Source organism: Acanthopagrus latus, chromosome 5 (assembly GCF_904848185.1).
Source record: "Acanthopagrus latus isolate v.2019 chromosome 5, fAcaLat1.1, whole genome shotgun sequence".
Classification (NCBI taxonomy): domain Eukaryota; kingdom Metazoa; phylum Chordata; class Actinopteri; order Spariformes; family Sparidae; genus Acanthopagrus; species Acanthopagrus latus.
Genome location: NC_051043.1, coordinates 1,223,936 through 1,243,995, shown reverse-complemented (window position 1 = coordinate 1,243,995; position 20,060 = coordinate 1,223,936). Strand labels below are relative to the sequence as shown.

The 20,060-nt window shown below is 41.2% G+C and overlaps 1 protein-coding gene across 4 annotated transcripts in view; it reads right to left on the bottom strand.

The window, feature by feature from the left end:
- The window catches only part of LOC119019399 (tight junction protein ZO-2-like), a 128,606-nt gene that overhangs the window by 85,058 nt on the left and 23,488 nt on the right, over window positions 1-20,060 (bottom strand). For 3 of the 4 annotated variants that reach the window (XM_037097934.1, XM_037097936.1, XM_037097938.1), the window contains exon 2: window positions 2,365-2,437. The exons of the other annotated variant lie outside the window; for it this stretch is intronic. In XM_037097934.1, the coding sequence (XP_036953829.1) occupies window positions 2,365-2,437 (73 nt within the window). The remainder of the gene's footprint in view (window positions 1-2,364; window positions 2,438-20,060) is intronic. 4 annotated transcript variants of the gene reach the window in all.

Below are 20,060 nucleotides of genomic sequence, written 5' to 3'. Positions count from 1 at the left end.
ATGTCAGGCTAGTAATAATCACTGGCTAGCCTTATGAGAATTGTTCTGCAGTACCGGACCAGCTGTCTCCTCAGACCCAATCGACTATCTGGCAGGACAGCGCAAATGTATGGCACCGGTTAAACCAAGAGGGCACTGAAATTCGAAATTGATATGGCAGTAAGATAGCGAGCTGTAAGCAGCAGGTAAGCAGCAGAGTCCTGCAATGTGCGCACAGATAAACTGTCTCCTGAGTTTATCTGATCGGCCCCTCTGCTCAGGATTTATAGGGTAAAAATCAGCAAATTGCCCAATAACGACTGGTGCCTGGTCAACACCCTTGGCGTTACTGTGTAGTTGCTAAAAGTTGGTAATTAGCAAGCAACATGTGTGAAATGTCTGACCTTTTAAATGACCCCTGCATGATTTAAATCTGTTCTGCTGTTATCCAACAAGAAGTGAATGGATTGCTGGTCATTTCTTAAGTGGATGTTAAAGAACCTCTAAATGGGTTTTTGCTTAACTTTTGCTAATCATGCAGTCAGTAAGACACTACACTGAATTGAGTTGTTCATTTTCAGTTATTTGTGGATTTAAAGGGCCAGTTGTTTAAAAAATAAAAACTGAATATATTGCTTGCTAATTACCACCTACATCACCATGAAATTACAGAGCTGTGAAATTACATTCTACCCAAAAGAAATGAGCTCGTTACACTTAAAAATTATCACCACTTAAATTAATTAATAAAATTGACATGAAAAACTGTAAAGACTACTGTGAAAATTACACCTGATCTACATGCAATACACACATCAGAGTCTTGTTCAGAGTCACATTATTGTTATTGTGATTGCCATTATAATCAAATTACCAAGAGGAATCCCAGTGAGCGTTTTTCCACTGAAAAGAGATTTTAAAAATGTCTTCAAAAGACGTTCAGAACTGGTTGACGTAAACGTTTTTTCACTGACCATTTAAAGCTGTGATTAAACCTTTATGTTTAGACCATATTTCACCTGCATTTGCACAGCATTTGCATTGAACCAAGAGGTTTGAAAGATAATGATAGGCTCTTATTTACACACTGTAGAGAATAAACAAATAAATAAAACATTTCATAGCAAATCCTGTAATAACAACTTTTACAGCTGGGTTCAGAAATCAAACTGCTGACCTCTCATCTGATGCATGGCAGCTCTACCTGTTCCTTAACAACAGCCACATACACTGAAGCATCATATTTATTTCTTCCGCTTGTGCATAAGTCATGTCATGAAGTCAAGTCATGAAGCTGAGTAGTCAGAGCTGTTTTACAGCACTAAGTGCAATGTTGTATTTCACATTAATGTATAAAATGACTCCTATAACAATGTCCTGGAAGCTTCTTGTGGGAAGTTGACAGCCAATATAATTCCATTTTCATGACCTTTTATATGAAACATTAAATGCATTGAAAGTTTGCGTTCATGTAGACCACTTTCAATCTACCAGTGCAATATGACTGCAGAGATATCTTCCCATTACACGTTCAATCAATATCGTCTCTCTTTTAATCTAAAAATGAACATGTTTTCAAAATAAACACACACTGTCTTGTGATGTTGTCTCTGCATTTAAGCTGGATGAAAAGAGGGCAAAGAGTTAAGTCAGAGTTAAGTCAAAGAGAAAACTGCCCTGAGTTTTGCATGACTTCCATGCCAAATAAAGCTTTAAAAGACAACATAAATATCTGAGACTGTGCATATTGTAGTTATAAATCTTTAAAGTAAGTAAAGTAGCAGACACCCATGCAACACACCACATCAGCACAAACAGCTCTCTACTATCCATCCATCCATCCATCCATCCATCCATCCATGCATGTCCCACCAGTCTGAGCAGACAGGAGTTCCCAGCAGGTGCGTAGAGGACCACGAGGCTGCCTTTCAGCTGTTGAGTGTCCAGCCCCCTCAGCTGGATCTTGGCCCCCCCATCACCGCTGCTGATGACTCCACTTTCCCTGCAGCCATCTGAGGCCCCAATCTTGCTCATCTCTGCCTGCCCACAGCGATGCCAGCTGGGGTAACTAGCGCAGCAGCCAGTCGGCAGCCACTCCAGACTCATGGCTAATGGAGGAGCTTCCTCAGTGCTCCTGTGACAGGAATGGCCACGGTCCCCCTGCCCCATCGAACCCACAGCCCTGACTAACAGAATCCTGCTTCAGCATGGTCTGGCTGACTTTTGGTAGTTTACACGGCATCACAACCAAAGCAGGCTTCCCACAGGAGCAAGCGCTTAACCTCTATGCCTCAGTGTCCTACCTCCAATCTGGATAAGCCTGTGCAGTGGCGGATTAGCTTAGCCCCAGGAGGGAGGAGACACTAAAAATAACAACAGACTCACAGCGCCTCCTCCATCTCCTTCTGCTCCTGTCCCGCGGAGAGTCCTGAGCGCTTGCACCGTGTTCCTCCACTTCCTGCGCAGACCGGATGACATGGTCAGGTAGAAACGGGATCCACAGGTTCAAAGGGAGAGACAGGCTTGAGAGCTGCCCGGCTGAGCTCTCTGCCTGTCCTCCCTCCCCCCCTCTGTCTGTCACTGCACACTATCCTGCTGCTTTTCCTCTGCCTCTCTCACTCTCTGGCTCACTCACTTATTCACACACACCAGCACACAGAAACAGAAGCATTAAGGTGCTATTTTTTCTTCAGATGTGTTTACATCTAGCCTCATTCAACAAAACGGACTCTCTTAAATGTGTTTTTAAAAAACAAATATATGAAAATTATAGTAACTAAAAAAACACCCCAACTTTAGAAAAGGAAGAAAAAAAAGAAGAAATCCTTTATAGGGCATTGACATGTGCCAATTAATTCTATATCAAAAAAAGTGTGTGTACATGAGGAACCACTTTTATGTACTCATTCTGGTGCTTTAAAACTCAGAGTGCTCTCGCTGGTTCTCTCCAGACTTATGCAAACCTCATATGACAGTGCCCAACATTTATTAACAATAAAGACATCGGTAGAAGAAACACATGGCTAAAAAACTCATACACATCAAACACAACACAGAACACAAAATATGAGTGTAAATACATATGAATACCAATAAATACTTGGCCATTTGGTGCAGAACACTGGATTGTTTTACTATTATTGTCCAGCAATCACAGGTGATCAAGTTCCTTCTATACTTAGTCCAAACCTTGTAAATATTGGGTACAGGGTTTCCGTTGTTATGCCATGACCTTACTTTGTGCTCCAGCACTACAGCAAGTTTCCTGCTGGTTTGAACCAGCAGCAATGCAGTGTAGAGGCTGGTGGAGGATGTAATCACCTCTTTGATGGGCTGGACGGTTTATGGTCCTTACACTAAATCAGTGGTGTCAAACTGATCCAGTAAAGGGCCATGTGGCTGCAGTTTTTCATTCCAACCAAGCAAGAACACACCTGGATCAGTTTGACACCACTGCACTAAATTCTTGTAACTAATAAATAAAAAATAAAAAATAAAAAGAATACAAACAATTAGCTGTTAAATTTTTCCTAAGCTACAAAAGACAACTTGGTAGCTCTTGGCCTCACGGCCTACACTACTCTTCTGTCAGCCTTCAAAATAGATAACACATCATGGTCTGCTATCAATAATGCATACATCAAAAGTGCTCACTGAGACATACTGCACTTTGGCATGTGAACAGTGCTTGCATCTTCTCCTTTGCTGTGGACACAGTGATGGGCTCTTTAATGTATACAGTCACCATCAAAAGTTTCCATCCACTCATAAAGAACATGTATAACATGTCAGTCTTCAGTTCCAATGATTTCTACAGCTCTCGTGTTTCTGTGATGAATAAGTGGAACACATACTATTTTATCACTAAAACATTCATGAAGTTTGGTTCAATAAATGAATGTATCATAGGTCTTCTGAAAATGTGACCAAATTGCTGGATCAACAATATACATATGGTAATTCTAATATTTAGTTAAAAGTCTCTCTGCCATTTTCACCTCAGATAGGTGCTTCTGATAGCCATCCACAAGCTTCTGGTCGTCCTCTGGCTGAATTCATAACCACCTGAACAGAATCAGTGAAGTTCATTTAAATTTGTTGGCTTCCTGGCACAGGCTTGTTTCTTCAGCACAGTCCACATGTTCTCAATGGGGTTCAAAGTCAGAACTTTGGAAGTCCATTCCAAACCTCAATTCTAGCCTGATTCATCCATTCCCTTAACACATTTGATGTGTCTTTGTGGTCACTACCCTGTTGGAACACCCAACTGCACTTCATTTATGTTATCCACTGGCAGCAAAACAGCCCCCCAGCATAAATTGATTGTTCAAGTTGATATATGTATATTTTTGAGCCAGCAGATTTGGTCACATTTTCAGAGGACCTAAAAAAATTAAGATTTGAAGCGAACTGAAGACTGCCATGATAAACATTTTCTTTACAAGTTTATGTGAACTTTTGACCAAAACTGTATGTGTATGTGTGTCTGATCAAAAGATATGATAGTAACCGGGATGTAACTAACTCAAATGATACCCCTGTTGAATAGCTCCCTCAGTCCATGGTCAATGGACAGGGTGGTATCAAAAAAGGTCAGCATCAGCTAGAGCTTTCCGGTGGCGCGCTATACGGCATGGCAGCATAGTGACTGAGCTCCGGACATCAGCCTAAATTCAGTTATCTTTACTCATTAATACTACACACAAACAAACAAACAAACTACATATCGCTTCGATGATGAATGGGGACAAAGGCAAGAAAGGAGGATATGAACTACACAGTATTTTTGAAAGAGAATCCGAGACTGAGGCTGAAGCTAGCGAAACTCATAAACAAGATGGAGGCCGCAGAGAGACCGAAACTTTGGATTCAATTCGTACAGAGGTGAGTGAAGTTATGATTACAGGAATGGCATCGCTCCAGGCTGAACTGAAAAAAGACCTCTCAGACTTCCGCACGGGCTTCAGGGAAGATATTAAAAAACAAATGGACAAATTTGTGTCCGAAGTAAACCGGAAAATACAGGATGCGACAGGCCAAATTGAGGGGGCAGTGGAACAGGTGGGCCAAATAGAGGAAAACATGCTCGACATGGAATGATGGGACATCTGAGTCAAAGATACTCTCACCCAGCTGCTCACTAAACAGCGGGCGCTACAGGAAAAAGTGACTGATCTGGAGGGGCGCTCTAGGCGCAACAACATCAGGATTTATGGCATCCACGAGGACGCCGAGGGCACGTCTGCAGTGACTTTTATTGAAAACTTTATCAAGACGGAGCTGGGGAACGAACTCATTGCTGGACTGGGGATCGAGTGCGCGCACCACGCTATGGCACCGAAACCACCACCGAGTTCCCCTCCACACTCTATGGTGGTTCATTTCCTCCAGTTCTATGTCAAAGAAAAGATCCTTCACGCCGCCTGGAAAAAAAAAGAACTCTGTGTCCAAAATAAACGGGTGTATTTTGGTCATGACTATGCAACGGAGGTGCAGAACAAAAGGAAGGAATATATACCCATCAAGAAAATACTACAGGATAATGGCGTATGTTTCCAGACTCCACTAACAAGATTGCGTGCTTTTTTTCGAAACGGGCCCTGCAACGTATAACAGTGCTGCACAAACAGCAGAAGACCTGCGGAGGAGAGGATACACGGTGAGCAAGATCCCCGGCAGGACCAAGAGCAAAGACAACTCGGAGGAGACGCTGGCTCGGCTTCTACCCTGGGAGACAACGGAGGCCCGATCTGGTGGAGAAAAGCACCGGTTCCAGGAGCAGATTCGAGAGAAGCTGAAGGAGTACCACTGAATGGAACCAGGAGCCACAGCAAGGGATGAGTGAGACATTTAATCATAATTTCCCCACTATCTTATTATCATGATGTGGCATTTTGGCAGGAGACACACCTTTCAGGTGCTGAACATGAAAAACTTAAAAAGATGGGGTTCAAAAATACCTTCTTTTCATCATATAAGAAAGGAAAAAGAAGGGGAGTAGCTATATTGATTTCCAATGCTGTCAAATTCAAATCAATATCTCAAATTAATGATAGACAAGGTAGATTTGTTTTGTAAAAGGAAAAATAGACCAGAAAGAAGTAACGTTATTTAATGTCTATGCTCCCCCTGGTAGCAATATAACCTTTTTTAGAAGGATATTCAAACTAATTACATCACAAACGTATGGGACTCTTACTTGTGCAGGAGATTTTGATGTACTTCTGAATCACCTCATTGAAGAAGGATTCTACAGACCATGTAAAACAACGATGGGAAAAATAAATGAACATTGTGATAACAGAGGACATGTGGCTGAACGCTTGGGAAACACAGTCATCCTCCACCAACTCCTGGACTTGGAGAGACTTCTGTTGGAAAAGCTTAATTCGTTTTTTTGTAACTCCCAAACTTTTGCTGATCATGCCCATATTTTTTGGTCTTGCCCCTCCATTCACTTTTTCTGGAGAGAAGTGGCAAAAATGATTTTAAAGGTTCCATGTTTTAATATGAATGTATTATTCACAACTCAACTCAATATGCCAGATGGGTTGAGTAGAGCTTATATGTACCTATGCAGGGTCTTTCTGGCTGCAAGTAAAAAGGCCATCACAAAATGTTGGCTCCAGAAAAATGCCCCCACCACATAGCAAATGACCTACTCAGTCAGACTCCAAAAAGACCTTGCTGAAAAACAGTGGCAGAAATGGCAAGCCTTAGTCTCACTCATTCAGCCAATGAGTGAGACGGTATGCACATACAGGGTACAATACTGGATACTTGGATTTACTGATCACCCCCGGACTTTGAATATGGGTAATTGTTCAGTGTTTTGTATTTATCTTTTGTTTTACCTTCCTGTACTAAAAGATGAAAATGATCTATAAATAAAGAGTTAAAAAAAAAAAGGTCAGCAGAGCCCACTGGGGAACCATGGTCACCAGGCTGCAGTCTATCCATAACATCATATCATCAGTGGAAATGTCCTAGCTATAAAGCACCATAGCCAGACGCAAGTCTTGAATAACAAATTTGCAGAGATGCAAGGCATCCTGCTGGAGGCAAAGACATGAGTCGATGGGACATTTGAAGTTCAGCTTCCCCAGATCACTGTGTATTTACATTCCATTATCCACATGTTTACAGGCTGTGTGAATTTCCATTAAGATAACTCAAAATGACCATCAATTAGACTGCAATTTGCTACATTCTGCTACATCTAAAAACTAGCTGAGTAACACACAACACCGAATGCCTTGTATAATTCCTGACAAAAGAAAATTCAAAGGATCCCCTCATTCCTTGAAGATAATAGTGAAACTATTTTGCAATGATCTACTGCTTTAGTGCATTTTGGCACTCAGTATGACATGTGAGGGGCCTTCATCCACACACTCTTTCAGTTCACTCTCTCACCCTTCCCCTGTTTTGACTCATGGGTTGTTTTCAGTGTGTGTTTGTGTATGTGTGTGTGTGTGTGTGTGTGTGCATGTGTGTGCATGTCTGTGTCTGCGGGTGGCCCTGAGAGCTTCAGACAGGCCTGCTCAGTGCTGTCACAGCACATCGCCATCACAACAGCTTCACACCAAACACAATGCTCTTTCTCTCTCACTCCATGCCTCTCCAGTACCAGTTATTGCCACTAGCAACAACTAATCGATTCTAAAAACAGTTGGTGATTAATTTAGTCATTGATTCATCGGATCTATGTTATGCGCATTCACTGCATGCGCTGCGGCAACCTCAGCCAGCCAATGCCATGCCATGTGCAGCTCACGTGACAACGCCGTCTACCTTGTCGATGTAACGGTTACCGGTGTCACGGTAAACCACGGTAAAATTACCAACGGTGAAGGTTACCGTTTAAGTTTTAATTACCAAGGTAACCGCCACGATTGGTAACCACGGTGTGGAAAACTGCCGGCGCATGCGTAGCGTACAGGGTGCGCTAGTTATGTAGTGGCGAAGACATAGCGGAGGGAGGACGTGACAGTAGCAGTCCTCACGGCATTTTTCCCCCTTCAAAGAGAACCAAATCTGAAGTCTGGGCGTATTGTGGTTGTCATAAGAATAAGACAGCTGGTCGAGGATGGCAGCCCTATCTGCAGGAGCTGCGAGAAGAAAGTTGGTGCGAGTGGCAGTAACACATCCAGTTTACACGTCCATCACCCTCAACTGTTCAGCGAATGCAAGGTAAGCTAACCTTAAACTCGGGTGCATCATGTATGTGTATGTCGAGTTTTCTCTGTCTAATCTGCTGTTGTCACTAATATAAATTGACCAGATGGTGGTATAACTGAACAAAGCTGATCCGTGATTTGGCAACTTATCTGAACCGCTTATTAATTGTAGGTTTCACTTTTTAAAGTCGACCTAATAATTCCCCAAACATTGATGCAGAGCTGCAGTGAGGAGGATTTGAGACAAACACGTACTGTACTGGACTGAGTTAGTGAACACAAACTGACTGAGATGACTGACTTTCATCTCAGCTTCGTTCACCAGAGCAGCTCACCTGTGGCTCAGCAGCCATCTGACCAATCAGACTGACCGAGTCCACTGACAACAGACAAGCAGGCAGACAGAGAGACAGACAGCCAATATATATCCAGCCAGTAATATCAGAAATATATAACACTTGTGGATTATTTGTAGATTGACTATATATAAAGAATAATATAATATGGTGAATATAACATGTGTCTAGATAGAAATAAGAGCCAAAATAGAGTATTCATAATTCATTTAACAACAGTAATCCTTTTTGTTTTGATCTTAAAAATGATCCAACCTGTTCCTCACAAAAGTGATGTGATCTAAAATGTGAGTTTTGTGATCTGTTGGTTTCACCCTTAGTATTAAGTAACAGTGACAGTAATAATTAATAATGACATTTTCTATTCATTTTTTTTCCAGAGAGGGTCTGCTGGCCAATCGAGTGCTGCCGCCACTACATCTCATTCTACCACTGTAACGCAGACATGAAAGGAAACATTTCAAAAAAAGGCTGCTTATGTGCCCTCATCACAAAAAGCCAATGACCTATTTTGCACAGTTTTAATACATTCTTTTATAATTATTTAATGTTGATTTTGCAGTGTTTTGTTAAGGTTTTGGATTTTGACTATTTTAATATATAATAAATATATTTAAATATAAATCTTGATGAAATTATTTCAATTTATCACTGTTTTTCCAACATTTTGAAGACATTTAAAAAAATACCGCGATATACCGATAACCGTGATAATTTTGGCCACTATTACCGCGGTGTGAAATTTTCATACCATTAAATCCCTACTACCTTGCCTGGAGGAAACGTTGAAAAATGGCAGAGGAAAGCAGTATAGATAGTTTAGTGGAGAAATGTGTGGAGGTTAATGATACCACGGAGAAAAGTGTATGCCCTAAGTCATCAAAACTGTGGGAACATTTTATGTTAAAGCCTTCAAAAAAGACAGTTAGCTGCAAAATGTGCAGCGTTGACCTTGCATGGCACGGTAGTGGGACATCACGGTGGGAACACCTGAAGAGGAAACATGTTGGAGCCAGGGATGAAGGGAACTCACAGTACGTAACTTTAAAAATCCATAGCTCCATAGTGTTTTTAATCTTTTGTTAATGAGGAGTAATCCGATTGTTTAACAAAGCGCAGCAGCAACTGCTGTGTATTAATTTTTAAAGTGTTACAAACTTTTGGAGAGTTCGACGACTTCATTTCTTGTGTTGTTTTGAGTCGCAATAGGCATTCATGAGTTAAGCACGCCTGCTCTTTTGTTTGAGGATCCCTTTGTTGCAACTCGGGCCTGATAATGTGTCGGTCTCCGGCAGATTTGACTCCGTTTTGAGAGAGAAAATGCACGGTTATCAATTTCAAAATAAACATAACAGACAGAAATCTCTCCGGTTCATTTCATAATGGATCAATGTAGCTGGGCTAAATAAAGCTATTTAAATCGATTTAGGTTGGAGAGACATTTTAGTATAACTAACATTATGGAGTTGCAGGAATATTTCATGCTATTATTCAGAGACAGTCTAAAGTGAATCCTTTATTACTTCACAACGGAAACTTTAACAATATCTGATCCAGTTCTGATCTGATTAGTTACATTTCCATTTAATGTTTGGTGTATGCTGCATCCCCAGCATTTATTTAATTTAGTTTTTTATGTGGTGGCATTGTCTTTATTTGCCCTTTACATAAGAGATTACTAATTAAATCAACAAGGTATGTATTGCGTTACTTGAAATGGTGCTACTATGTATGCTCATTATATGGTTTCTTTTATTTCAGAAAGAAACAACCCAACATTAGTGACTTTATTCAAAGGAAGGTCTGCACACCACAGTAAGCGGCTGCATTGACTAATGGTATCTTGAATATGTTGGTAACTGACATGAGGCCACTATCAGTGGTGGAGGATGAAGGATTCAGACCAATGATTCACGTCCTCAACCCTGGTTACACTCTTCCCTCGAGGACCCATTTTACTAAACTAATGGAGAGGAAGTACGAGCAGACATTCCAAGCAGTGAAGAGTGACATAAAAGCCACCCAGAGCAAATTTGCTCTCACCACTGATGTTTGGACAAGTGAAGCCACGGAAGCCTAACTTGGGATTACATGCCAATACATTGGAGACGAATGGAACATGAAGTCAATCTGCCTTACAACCATGCCACTAAGGGAAAGACATTCAGCATCCAACACTGCAGAATGGTTGGAAGAGGTAGTAGCCAGGTCTGAAATTCCCCCAAGCAAAATTATTGCTATTGTGCACGACAATGGTGCCAATATTGTGGCTGCAGCAAAAGTACTGATGGAGAAGCATGGATGGTCCTCAGTCCACTGCGCTGGCTACACCTTGCAGCTGGTGATAAATTCTTCACTGAAGCACTCAAACATTGAAAAAGCAGTTGGGGTTGCAAGATGTCTCGTGGAACACTTCAGAAAAAGTGAGCTAGCCTGCAACAAACTGAGACAAAAACAGTAACAAATGGGAACACCTCAGCACATCCTTGTTCAGGATGTAAGCACTAAATGGCACATTTTATATGATTAGCCAACTGCTTGAGCAAAGGTGGTCTGTAACTGCCACACTGTCTGACTTGACTTGACAGGCAAACAATACCTTGACTTATAAGCCAACCAGTGGAACCTACTTGAAAAGCTTTCCACAGCCCTTAAACCCTTTGAATGTGCCACTGTGTTTATGAGTGGGGAGAAGTACACGACAATCTCTGCAGTACCTCCACTTGTGAAGGGGCTAGTGAAGTCCACCCAGAGTGTTGTCTTCGAGTCAGCGGCAGTGCAGGCTTTCCAAGTCACTGCTACAGAGCAGCTTCAACAGCAATGGAAGAAGAAGAGGACATTCTCTGACACAGCACCGAACACATTGATCCTCTCCTCTGCCCTGGAACTGAGGTTCAGAAAACTGAAGTTTCAGACACCTGAGCAGGTCTTTAAGGTGCAAGCCAAAGTGCAAACAGAGGCATTTGAAGTGAGAAGGGATCATCAGCAGCAGCAGTGTGATGGTGTCCATGAGCAAACCAGTGTCACCTCCACCAGTACTGTAGCTGCTCCTGCACCAACCACTCCACTTTCTTTACTTGACTCACTCCTTGATTCTGAAACCAGCAGTGAAGAAGAGCATAAAGAGGGGTATGGTGAGGATCCTAGTAGCCAAGTGAGGAACGAGGTCCTCACATACTTTGGAGAGAAGCCCCTTCCCAAGGAAGAAATCCATTACATTGGTGGAAGGCTAATGAGAATGGATATCCCACATTGGCCAGGTAACAAAGTCCTACTTATGCATTCCTGGCACCCCAACACCATCTGAGCGCCTCTTCTCTGCAGCAAGCAACATCGCTTCCACGAAGAGAGCCAGCCTTAGCCCAGAACATGTGTACATGCTAACATTTTTGCATTGCAATGCAAAAATGTTAGCATGTACACATGTTCTGGGCAATTAGGGCTGCAACCAACATCAGAACATGTGCAACAGAACTCACATGTCTGCTGCTTTTTGCAGACTGTAGAGGGGCGAGTCGTACCAGCGTATTTAGATGTCAAATTGCGTTCTTGCAACGCAAAATGCGTACAGGTTGGCAGGTCTGATAACTCGCCTTGGTTTGATTGTGGTGTTCTTCATTTTTTAATCACGTCCACTCATGCGAGTTACACAAATGAAAATAACCACGAACATGCAGCACCCAGTAGCACGCTTTGTGAAATTCAAACAAAGACATTTCTCTCTAATCTGACTGAATGAAACTCAACCGAGACATCAGCGAAATGAATGTCAAGTTACAATGTTTTAAACTCACAGGAATGCTTGCTTGGTGCAGAATTTCGCACAAAAAAACCCAAAACAAAACAAAAAAATTAAAACCACAGGCAAGAAGAATTTTAAACAACAAACAAGTTTATGTGACTTACTATGCTAAAATTAACAACAGTCAGCAATCATTTTAAATTCTGTGATTTGTTTGGCTAAAACATGCCAAAACACTGGTATGGTTCATGCTCTAAAATTAATGCCAGACCTTAGTTTCTCTCTCTCAGTTTCTACCTTTTCACTAGATAACTATCTATACTAATGTACACTCCCCAGTGTAATTTTATGTAATTTTCACACCAATTTTCACACCATTTCATATAATTTTACTTTACACTGATGTAGAACCAAACTGTTAAGACAGTGCAGATGTAGACCTGACACTTGTCAACAGTGTTTGAACTGACTCACTACTTGCATTGTGTGTTTTGTGCTTTTGTGTGCTCCAGCTGCCTGCTGGCTGGATGGAACTGGTTCCCATGACCTTGTACACGTCATTCTGTGTTTGTGTGTGCATGCTTGTGTGGATGCTCTGTGTGTTTTCAGGCCAGTGTTTGTAATGTCACAATATCTCCATTGTTGTCATCCTAAGTATGCGGCTGTACATCGAGCAGCTCACACTCGTGGGCAGCTGAGACACACAACTATGTAATGCTCTGATAATACTCAACTGAGCTGGCTATTTGCCATTGTCACAGCCCAACACTGGCCTTGATAACGGTTTGTTTGCTACTACTACTATTATTGTTGTTGTTGTTGTTGTTGTTGTTGTTGTTGTTACTAGTGCATTGCCCAAAGGAAATATGTATTCCTATAGAGAAGTGGGTGGTTAAGTAGCTTTTTCATGGATGGCCAAATGAGGCTGTGTTTGAAGGTGGGACATCAGGGATATATAGGTTTGTTGTGAAATCCGATATTCCAGGGTATAATTGGCCGTTTTTGACTATTTTTTTTTATTTTGCCATTATATTTCACCTAAAAAAAACTATTTACTTGGTGTCAATATTTTCAGCACAACCTCACGTGTGACTGTACAGTTATTTTTTTTTTATTTTGACAGACTGTATTAACACAATGGACCTAAAATCACAAAACAAAACATAAAATCTGAGTAGAAAAAGTTACATTTTTTTCCTGTGAAAACCACAAATATGTTTAACAAGCTATTTTCTTATTACTTATAATGAAAATATAAATTGTTGTTTGCTAAATATGTGCATACATTTTAAAAACTTACAAAATTATATGTAACTATCAACATTTAAATGCAGGCAATGCTCAGGTCTGCCTGAGCTTCTTCCAGCTGTACTGTCTGTTCCACATTCAGCATCTCCTCATTGTCTTGACTCAACAAACAAAAAACCGATTCCACTACACACTAAACACACTACACCAAACACTACATAACACACTAGCTATACACTCCAAACACTCTAAATGTCACAAATCTCTCAACTCTTAATACCACTGTCTCTATCACTGTCTCTACTCTCTTTCGTGGCAAAAGCCTGTTTTTACCGTTTCTTCCTGCACCACACACAAACAAACGTGACGGCAATGTTTGCGAAAAAGCGTGGCGGACATTATTTACCCTAAGTCCAGTTTTGAACCTGCCGGTGCGTACGTCGACTCGGGACTTGGGCCGTGTGGGCTAGCGGCTAGCAGCTAGCTACACACCAACATCCACAGATTCCGATTCCACTTTGTTGTCCGTGCATCTCCGGATCTCCTCAGACCCGAACAGACTCGGTCCGGACTCGTTTAGTCTCATTAATCCACAACAGTCAGTTTAGATGCACAGAACAGAACGGGACCGAACCGCCGGCAAAATCCCGGTCCAGCTCGCACCGCTGCAGGTATAAATCTGCTTGTTTCTAAAGGTATGTCATGGAAGAGAGATCTGTAATATTTAAAGTCAAACAGTTCCTTTTTAGAGTAAAGATTCAATGACATGGGAAAGCCCAATGCCAACAAATCACAGTCATCTGAGAGGGATGCTTTTTTTGTTGTTGTTTATTTTGTTTTTGTTACTATTTATTCTCCCTGTTGTGCAAGGGAAACAAATACACCTATATTCAAAAAATATCTGAATGTTCAACACTGTGTTTGAAAGACTGGATTATACAGGACTGTAATACATATTTAACTTTTGACTGCTTCAGAGGCCTTTTAAACACACTAAACAGATTAAGGAATATCATTTTTTAGCATTAACTCAGCCTTACAAACTGATGGCAGCGATATCACAAATCAAGAGCACATGGATGTTCCAGATAGACAACACCTACTGAATGTCATCTTCTGTCCCATGGGCAGATAGCAGTCAACAAGGTAAAAATTGGCTGATACCGATGTTCAGCTGATATATTGGAGAATCCCTATCATCTGATACACAGTTTATCACCATATCCTTATTATTATTAACATTTTAATAAATCCAGTTAGTCATATTCAAGGGTCTTTGTAGTGACCCTGAGCTTATTACTGCATGCAGTAGCAAGAAAGAAAATTCTTCTCATCTCTTCTCTTCTAATTACTTCAGTGTGTCGTTTTTGTGTTTTGAGGCACAGTAGCATTATTCATTATATTGTGATGCCAACAGAGATGCACTGATTCACAGCATTGACTATCAAAAACTGTGAAGTACTAAAGCTTGCATCAAATGTCTGTTTGACAATCAAATAATAATAAATCAAATAACACCAATATTAGCCAATATTTTATGGGACAGGCTCTCTTAAATACTGGGATCTCAGTTGGTACTAAACCCTATTCCAGACTCATTCCAGGGCTTCAGCAGGTTTGAACAAGTCAAATGGAATAATTTAACTAAATTTAAGAACAACATGATGTACGAAAAAGTAAGGAAAAATGCGATCCCAGAATTACTTTAAAAAGTAACCAAATTTATTGCCAATCACAAAGCAACTCAAACAATGAAGAATAGAGTGAGTGTGTGTGTGTCAGGGTTATTATAGTTTTATAGTGATTAAGTATAATTTTAGTTTATTTTTTATCTGGGAATTTAATTTAATTTAGTTAACTATGATAACCCTGGTGTGCGTGTGTGTGACAAAGTTGTACAGAAGTGTGTGATAGTATGACTTCCCTGGAGAGTTATCCCTGCAAATGGAGGCGCGTGACCAGAGGCAAGGAGCTGAGCGCTACTACTGCATTGTCTGGGCTCAGAAGGACAGTGGATCTTCCATACTCTGCCAAACACAGGCGACAGCCTAGCAGCCGCCATTGCTGCATTAAATGAACACTTCATGCTGACAGTAAACGTGGTTGTGGAGCGCCACACGTTCAGAAAGAGAGTGCAGAGACCCCAGGAATCCATTGTGCAATACACTGCTTCATTAAGAGAGCTTGCTGCAATGTGTGAATTTGCCAATAGTGATATGTTTCGGGATAAACTGACAGTAGCTGAAGCGATTACAATAGCCACTCAAGTTGAATCAGCCAGTGAACAAGCTAAGACTATGGCAGGTGACCAGCACTTACCTATTCATGTAGTGAAGACTCATGATACAGCACACAGGCCAAGACAGCCACGTAGGAGCTATTCAACAAAACCAGCTAATAAACCTGATTCAACCTCATCTGCACGTGCCTGCTTCCATTGTGGTTCAGAAAACACCTGGCCAACTCACGTGAATGACCAGCAGCCAAAGCAACCTGCAGAAACTGCAATAAAAAAGGACACTTTGCATGTGAGAAGTGTGAAGAAGCTCAGCCACCTGGGAGGGACTCGGAGTAGAGCTGCTGCTCCTTTGCGTGGAAAGGAGCCAGTTGAGGTGGTTAGGGCATCTAATGAGGATGCCACCCGGGCGCCTTCCTAAGGAGGTGTTCCTGGCACGTCCAACTGGGAGGAGACCTAGGGGTAGACCCAGGACCAGGTGGAGGGATTATATCTCTTCTCTGGCCTGGGAGTGCCTGGGAATTCCCCAGGCAGAGTTAGCCGATGTGGCTGAGGAAAGGGAAGTCTGGGGCTCGCTGCTGAAGCTGCTGCCCCCGCCACCTGATTTTGGATAAGCAGTTGACAATGGATGGATGGACTTTGCACGTGTGTGCCAATCTCTGCAAACTCAGTCAGTGAAAGAGGTTGAAATGCCTGAATACACGCTACTGCTTGTGGATGGAACAGATAAGTTTACGAAAGTTTCATATGCTGGCCAGTAACTGCCACTCTATCTGATCCTGAAGGAACTCCAAGGAGCAAACACTATTTTAACTTGAGGCCAGATCAGTTGGGGTTGCTTGAAGAGCAAATGTAGGGCTTGCAGCCTTTTAAATGTGCCCCCTTTCCCTTAATGGAAAGAAGCATGTAACCATTTCATGTCTTCAGTTGCTGGTCAAAGGGCTACAATGGTCCATACAGCAAACCCTTCATTTTGAGATGAGCCCTGGAAAAGCATTTTTGGCCAGTGCAGGCAAAAGGATAACCAAGAGACTGGGGAGTCTGAATGATGAATGAATTCCAGGAGCACTAAAAGATCTAAATGATGAGAAATGTTTAGATGTACTTTGCAGAGCCAACAATACTCAAAAAGGAGGATTGTCCCAGATGGTGGGGGGAAAATGAGCAGTGTTTTCCCACACTGTCAAAGCTGTCAAGAGCTTTTCTGCGCAATTCAGCAACATCCGCCCGGACAGAACATATCTTCTCTGCAGTTGGGAATATCTACGACGGAGTATTAGGAGAAAAAAGGTTTTTTTTTTTTGATTACAAGAATAAAGTCATAATATTACGAGAATAAAGTCATAATATTAGATCTACGAGAATAAAGTCGTAACATTACGACAATAAAGTCAAAATATTGCGAGATTAAAGTCATAATACCAAAATAATTACCAGAAAAAGTAATAATATTACAAGACCATTTTTCTCATCAAAACAACTTCTTTTCTAGTGTTATTATTACATTATTCTTGTATTTCCAACTTTATTCTCATAACATTATGACTTTTTTCTCTTATTATTATGATTTTATTCTCGTAACAAAACGACTTTATTCTGGTTATATTTTGAGTTTATTCTTGTAATATTACAACTTCATTCTCATTTTTTTTTCTTCCTCCTAGTATGGTCCTAATACTCCGTCGTAAATATCTGCTCTCAGAAGATGGTAATCCTTTCAGAGAACCATGTGGAGGCTTACATTCCTCTGTTGTCACAGAGTGTATACTACTGAAGGCTTAGAGCACAGAATGCACTTTTCTATCCCTGCCATCTTGTGCATTTCTTCTGAATTCATAATGCGGATCATTTTGATTTATTTGCTAAAGGGACAATCACTGTAGTTTTGTTACATTTTATTGCTGCTCCTCCGTTTTAAATTCAAACAGAAAAAATGATATTGATGATATTTTTATGTATCTTTTGTATAAGCAGCAAAGTTCATTAGATACTTCTTCTGTGTATGCAGAAGTGCCTTGTGCACAGTGCCTTCATGTCAACAGTCCTTTAACAGTCACTTCATCTGCTTCCTCCTTAGCTTTTCCAGCAGTCTTTGCTGCAGCTGACTTGTCCTTTTCTGTACTGATGTGGGCTGGAAAGGTCACAGTATGTGATAGGCAATCCCTTGGTGCTTCAGCCTCTCATCTCCTCTTTGAAGATTAAACTCTCATTTTAATGAAAGCCTTCTCCCTCACTACCTTCCTCTCTCCCTCTGCACATTATAGGACAGAGGGAGCAGTTCGGAAAACAGCTCCACTAACTGAGTCTTTTTAACAAATGAGTCAGGCTGCTCTGGTGTTTAAAGGGGGGTACACACATGACGATAATCGGGCTGATTTTGCTCTGATTTTACCCCTTCCTGACCACGGAAGATTATCTTCTGTCTTATAAGATTATCCTATACGATTGTCCTGTGGTCTGTGGTGTGTTAAGAGTCAATTTTGTCCCAATAATTTGCTTGGAAATGTGTTGCAGCTGACAGTCATAAATGTTAAACTTGTTCAATATTTATGACAAAAAATCTTCATGTGTGTAGGGAAAGCCAACAACTCCTGAGTCACTACTCCGTGAAATGTGATGTGAAACACAATGTAGCCAACCAGCTGACTGACAAACACGGAAGCAGACATAAATAAAAACAGAGGCGAGATCTAACTTTTCCTATGAGGGTGTTTGAATCAGTCATTTTAATGTTTTTAATGGGTTTAGCGTCAGCGCTAACGTTAACCGTCATACTGGTGGTTAATGGAAGTGCTGTGTGTTGTCAGAAAAGCTCACATTCCCTCTTCTATGTCTTCCATGTCTTTCATGTTTTAAAGCGTTTATTTACTCTTTTTTTATATACAGTCTATGCTCTTTTCTGTTTATGAAGAGCCTGGTGACGCTGGGGTTGTTGCCATTGATTAGATCACTTTTGATCACTCGATATTTCTGGCTCGGAGGACTAGATTCTAGATCGGCCTTGAGACAGATGATCTTGTAATAATATGTGGCGTCCCGAGCTGAGAATATCGGGGCACACCACACACAGTACGATCAAAGCAGATTTTTTAATCTTCATGTGTGGGGGCTCTACAGATGAAAAATCTCTTAAGATTTATAAAAACCTTATGTGTGTACCCCCTCTCGCCCCTATCCAAGTCTACCGCCATGCTAGTGGGTCTGAGGATAACCACATACCTGACAAGTGGTTAATAGTTATACTGCAACTTACAACATATAATATCTTATTAACCTTATTCATGTGTGTATTCTAACTTCAATGAATTAATCAGTATGTTTTTTTTGTTTTTTTTTTTAATCAGTCGGGCTCTAATTTGATTATGTAATGCAAAGGCAATGATACTAAGTGTTTAAGATCACAAATATTGGTATCTGCCCCCCAAAATACATTATCAGATGTGTTAGGGTTGTTTCTTTTAAAGGGACCACACTTTAAAAGTCCAGTGAGATAAATGAGCATCTCATTTGCAAAAAATTGAATGTGATATTTATCATTATGCTTTAATTTTTGTTACAGCCCTGGTGTTGTGGGCGTATTTGTGTTCTTGTGTTTGCACTCAGGTGTCACCCTCTTCCTCCCCCTCCTCACCAATGTTTGGAGGACCCCACCTGATCCCATTTGCAACTTAGGCCATGTCCACGCATTCCAGAACAATCTTTTTTCCCCCCGTCTTCCTTGGCATCGTTTCAAGAATATCTGTGTCCAAACGGATCCATTGTAAATGACTCAACTCGCTGTAGGTCATATTTCAGGCCTATAGGTGGCGCTTGAAATTCATCAAAAACCTAGAAGAAGAGACAGCGCAACCACCTTTGTTGTTGTTGTTGTTGTTGTTGTTGTTGTTATGAGACATCACAGGGTTAAGAGGTTATGCAAAGTATGCGGATTTGACGTCCACACAAGAACGCGAGGACAGCGTTTTCGGATTTTTCCACCCTGAGACAAGGTTTCAAAAAAGTGCGTTTACAGGCACTGTGTTTACAGGATCCATGTGGACGATTGGCCAAACATGTTTACACACAAAAGCATTTCCATGTTGATGGCCCCGTAGGCCCAGTGATATAAAGTGCCATTTGTGCCAGTGGGCTAGGCAGCTGTGATGTGCAGGAGCCAGAGTGACTTTTCTTTTAGCGGCTAATCTTCTTTTTTGTTCAGTGTTACCTTTTTGTAAATAAACTAGTTTCAGCTTTAACCAACACATCCTGTGTCTTTTCCCTCCATTATGCTCAGGTTCATTATACTATGTTACTCCCTTCATCCCCTGGCCTTACGGGAC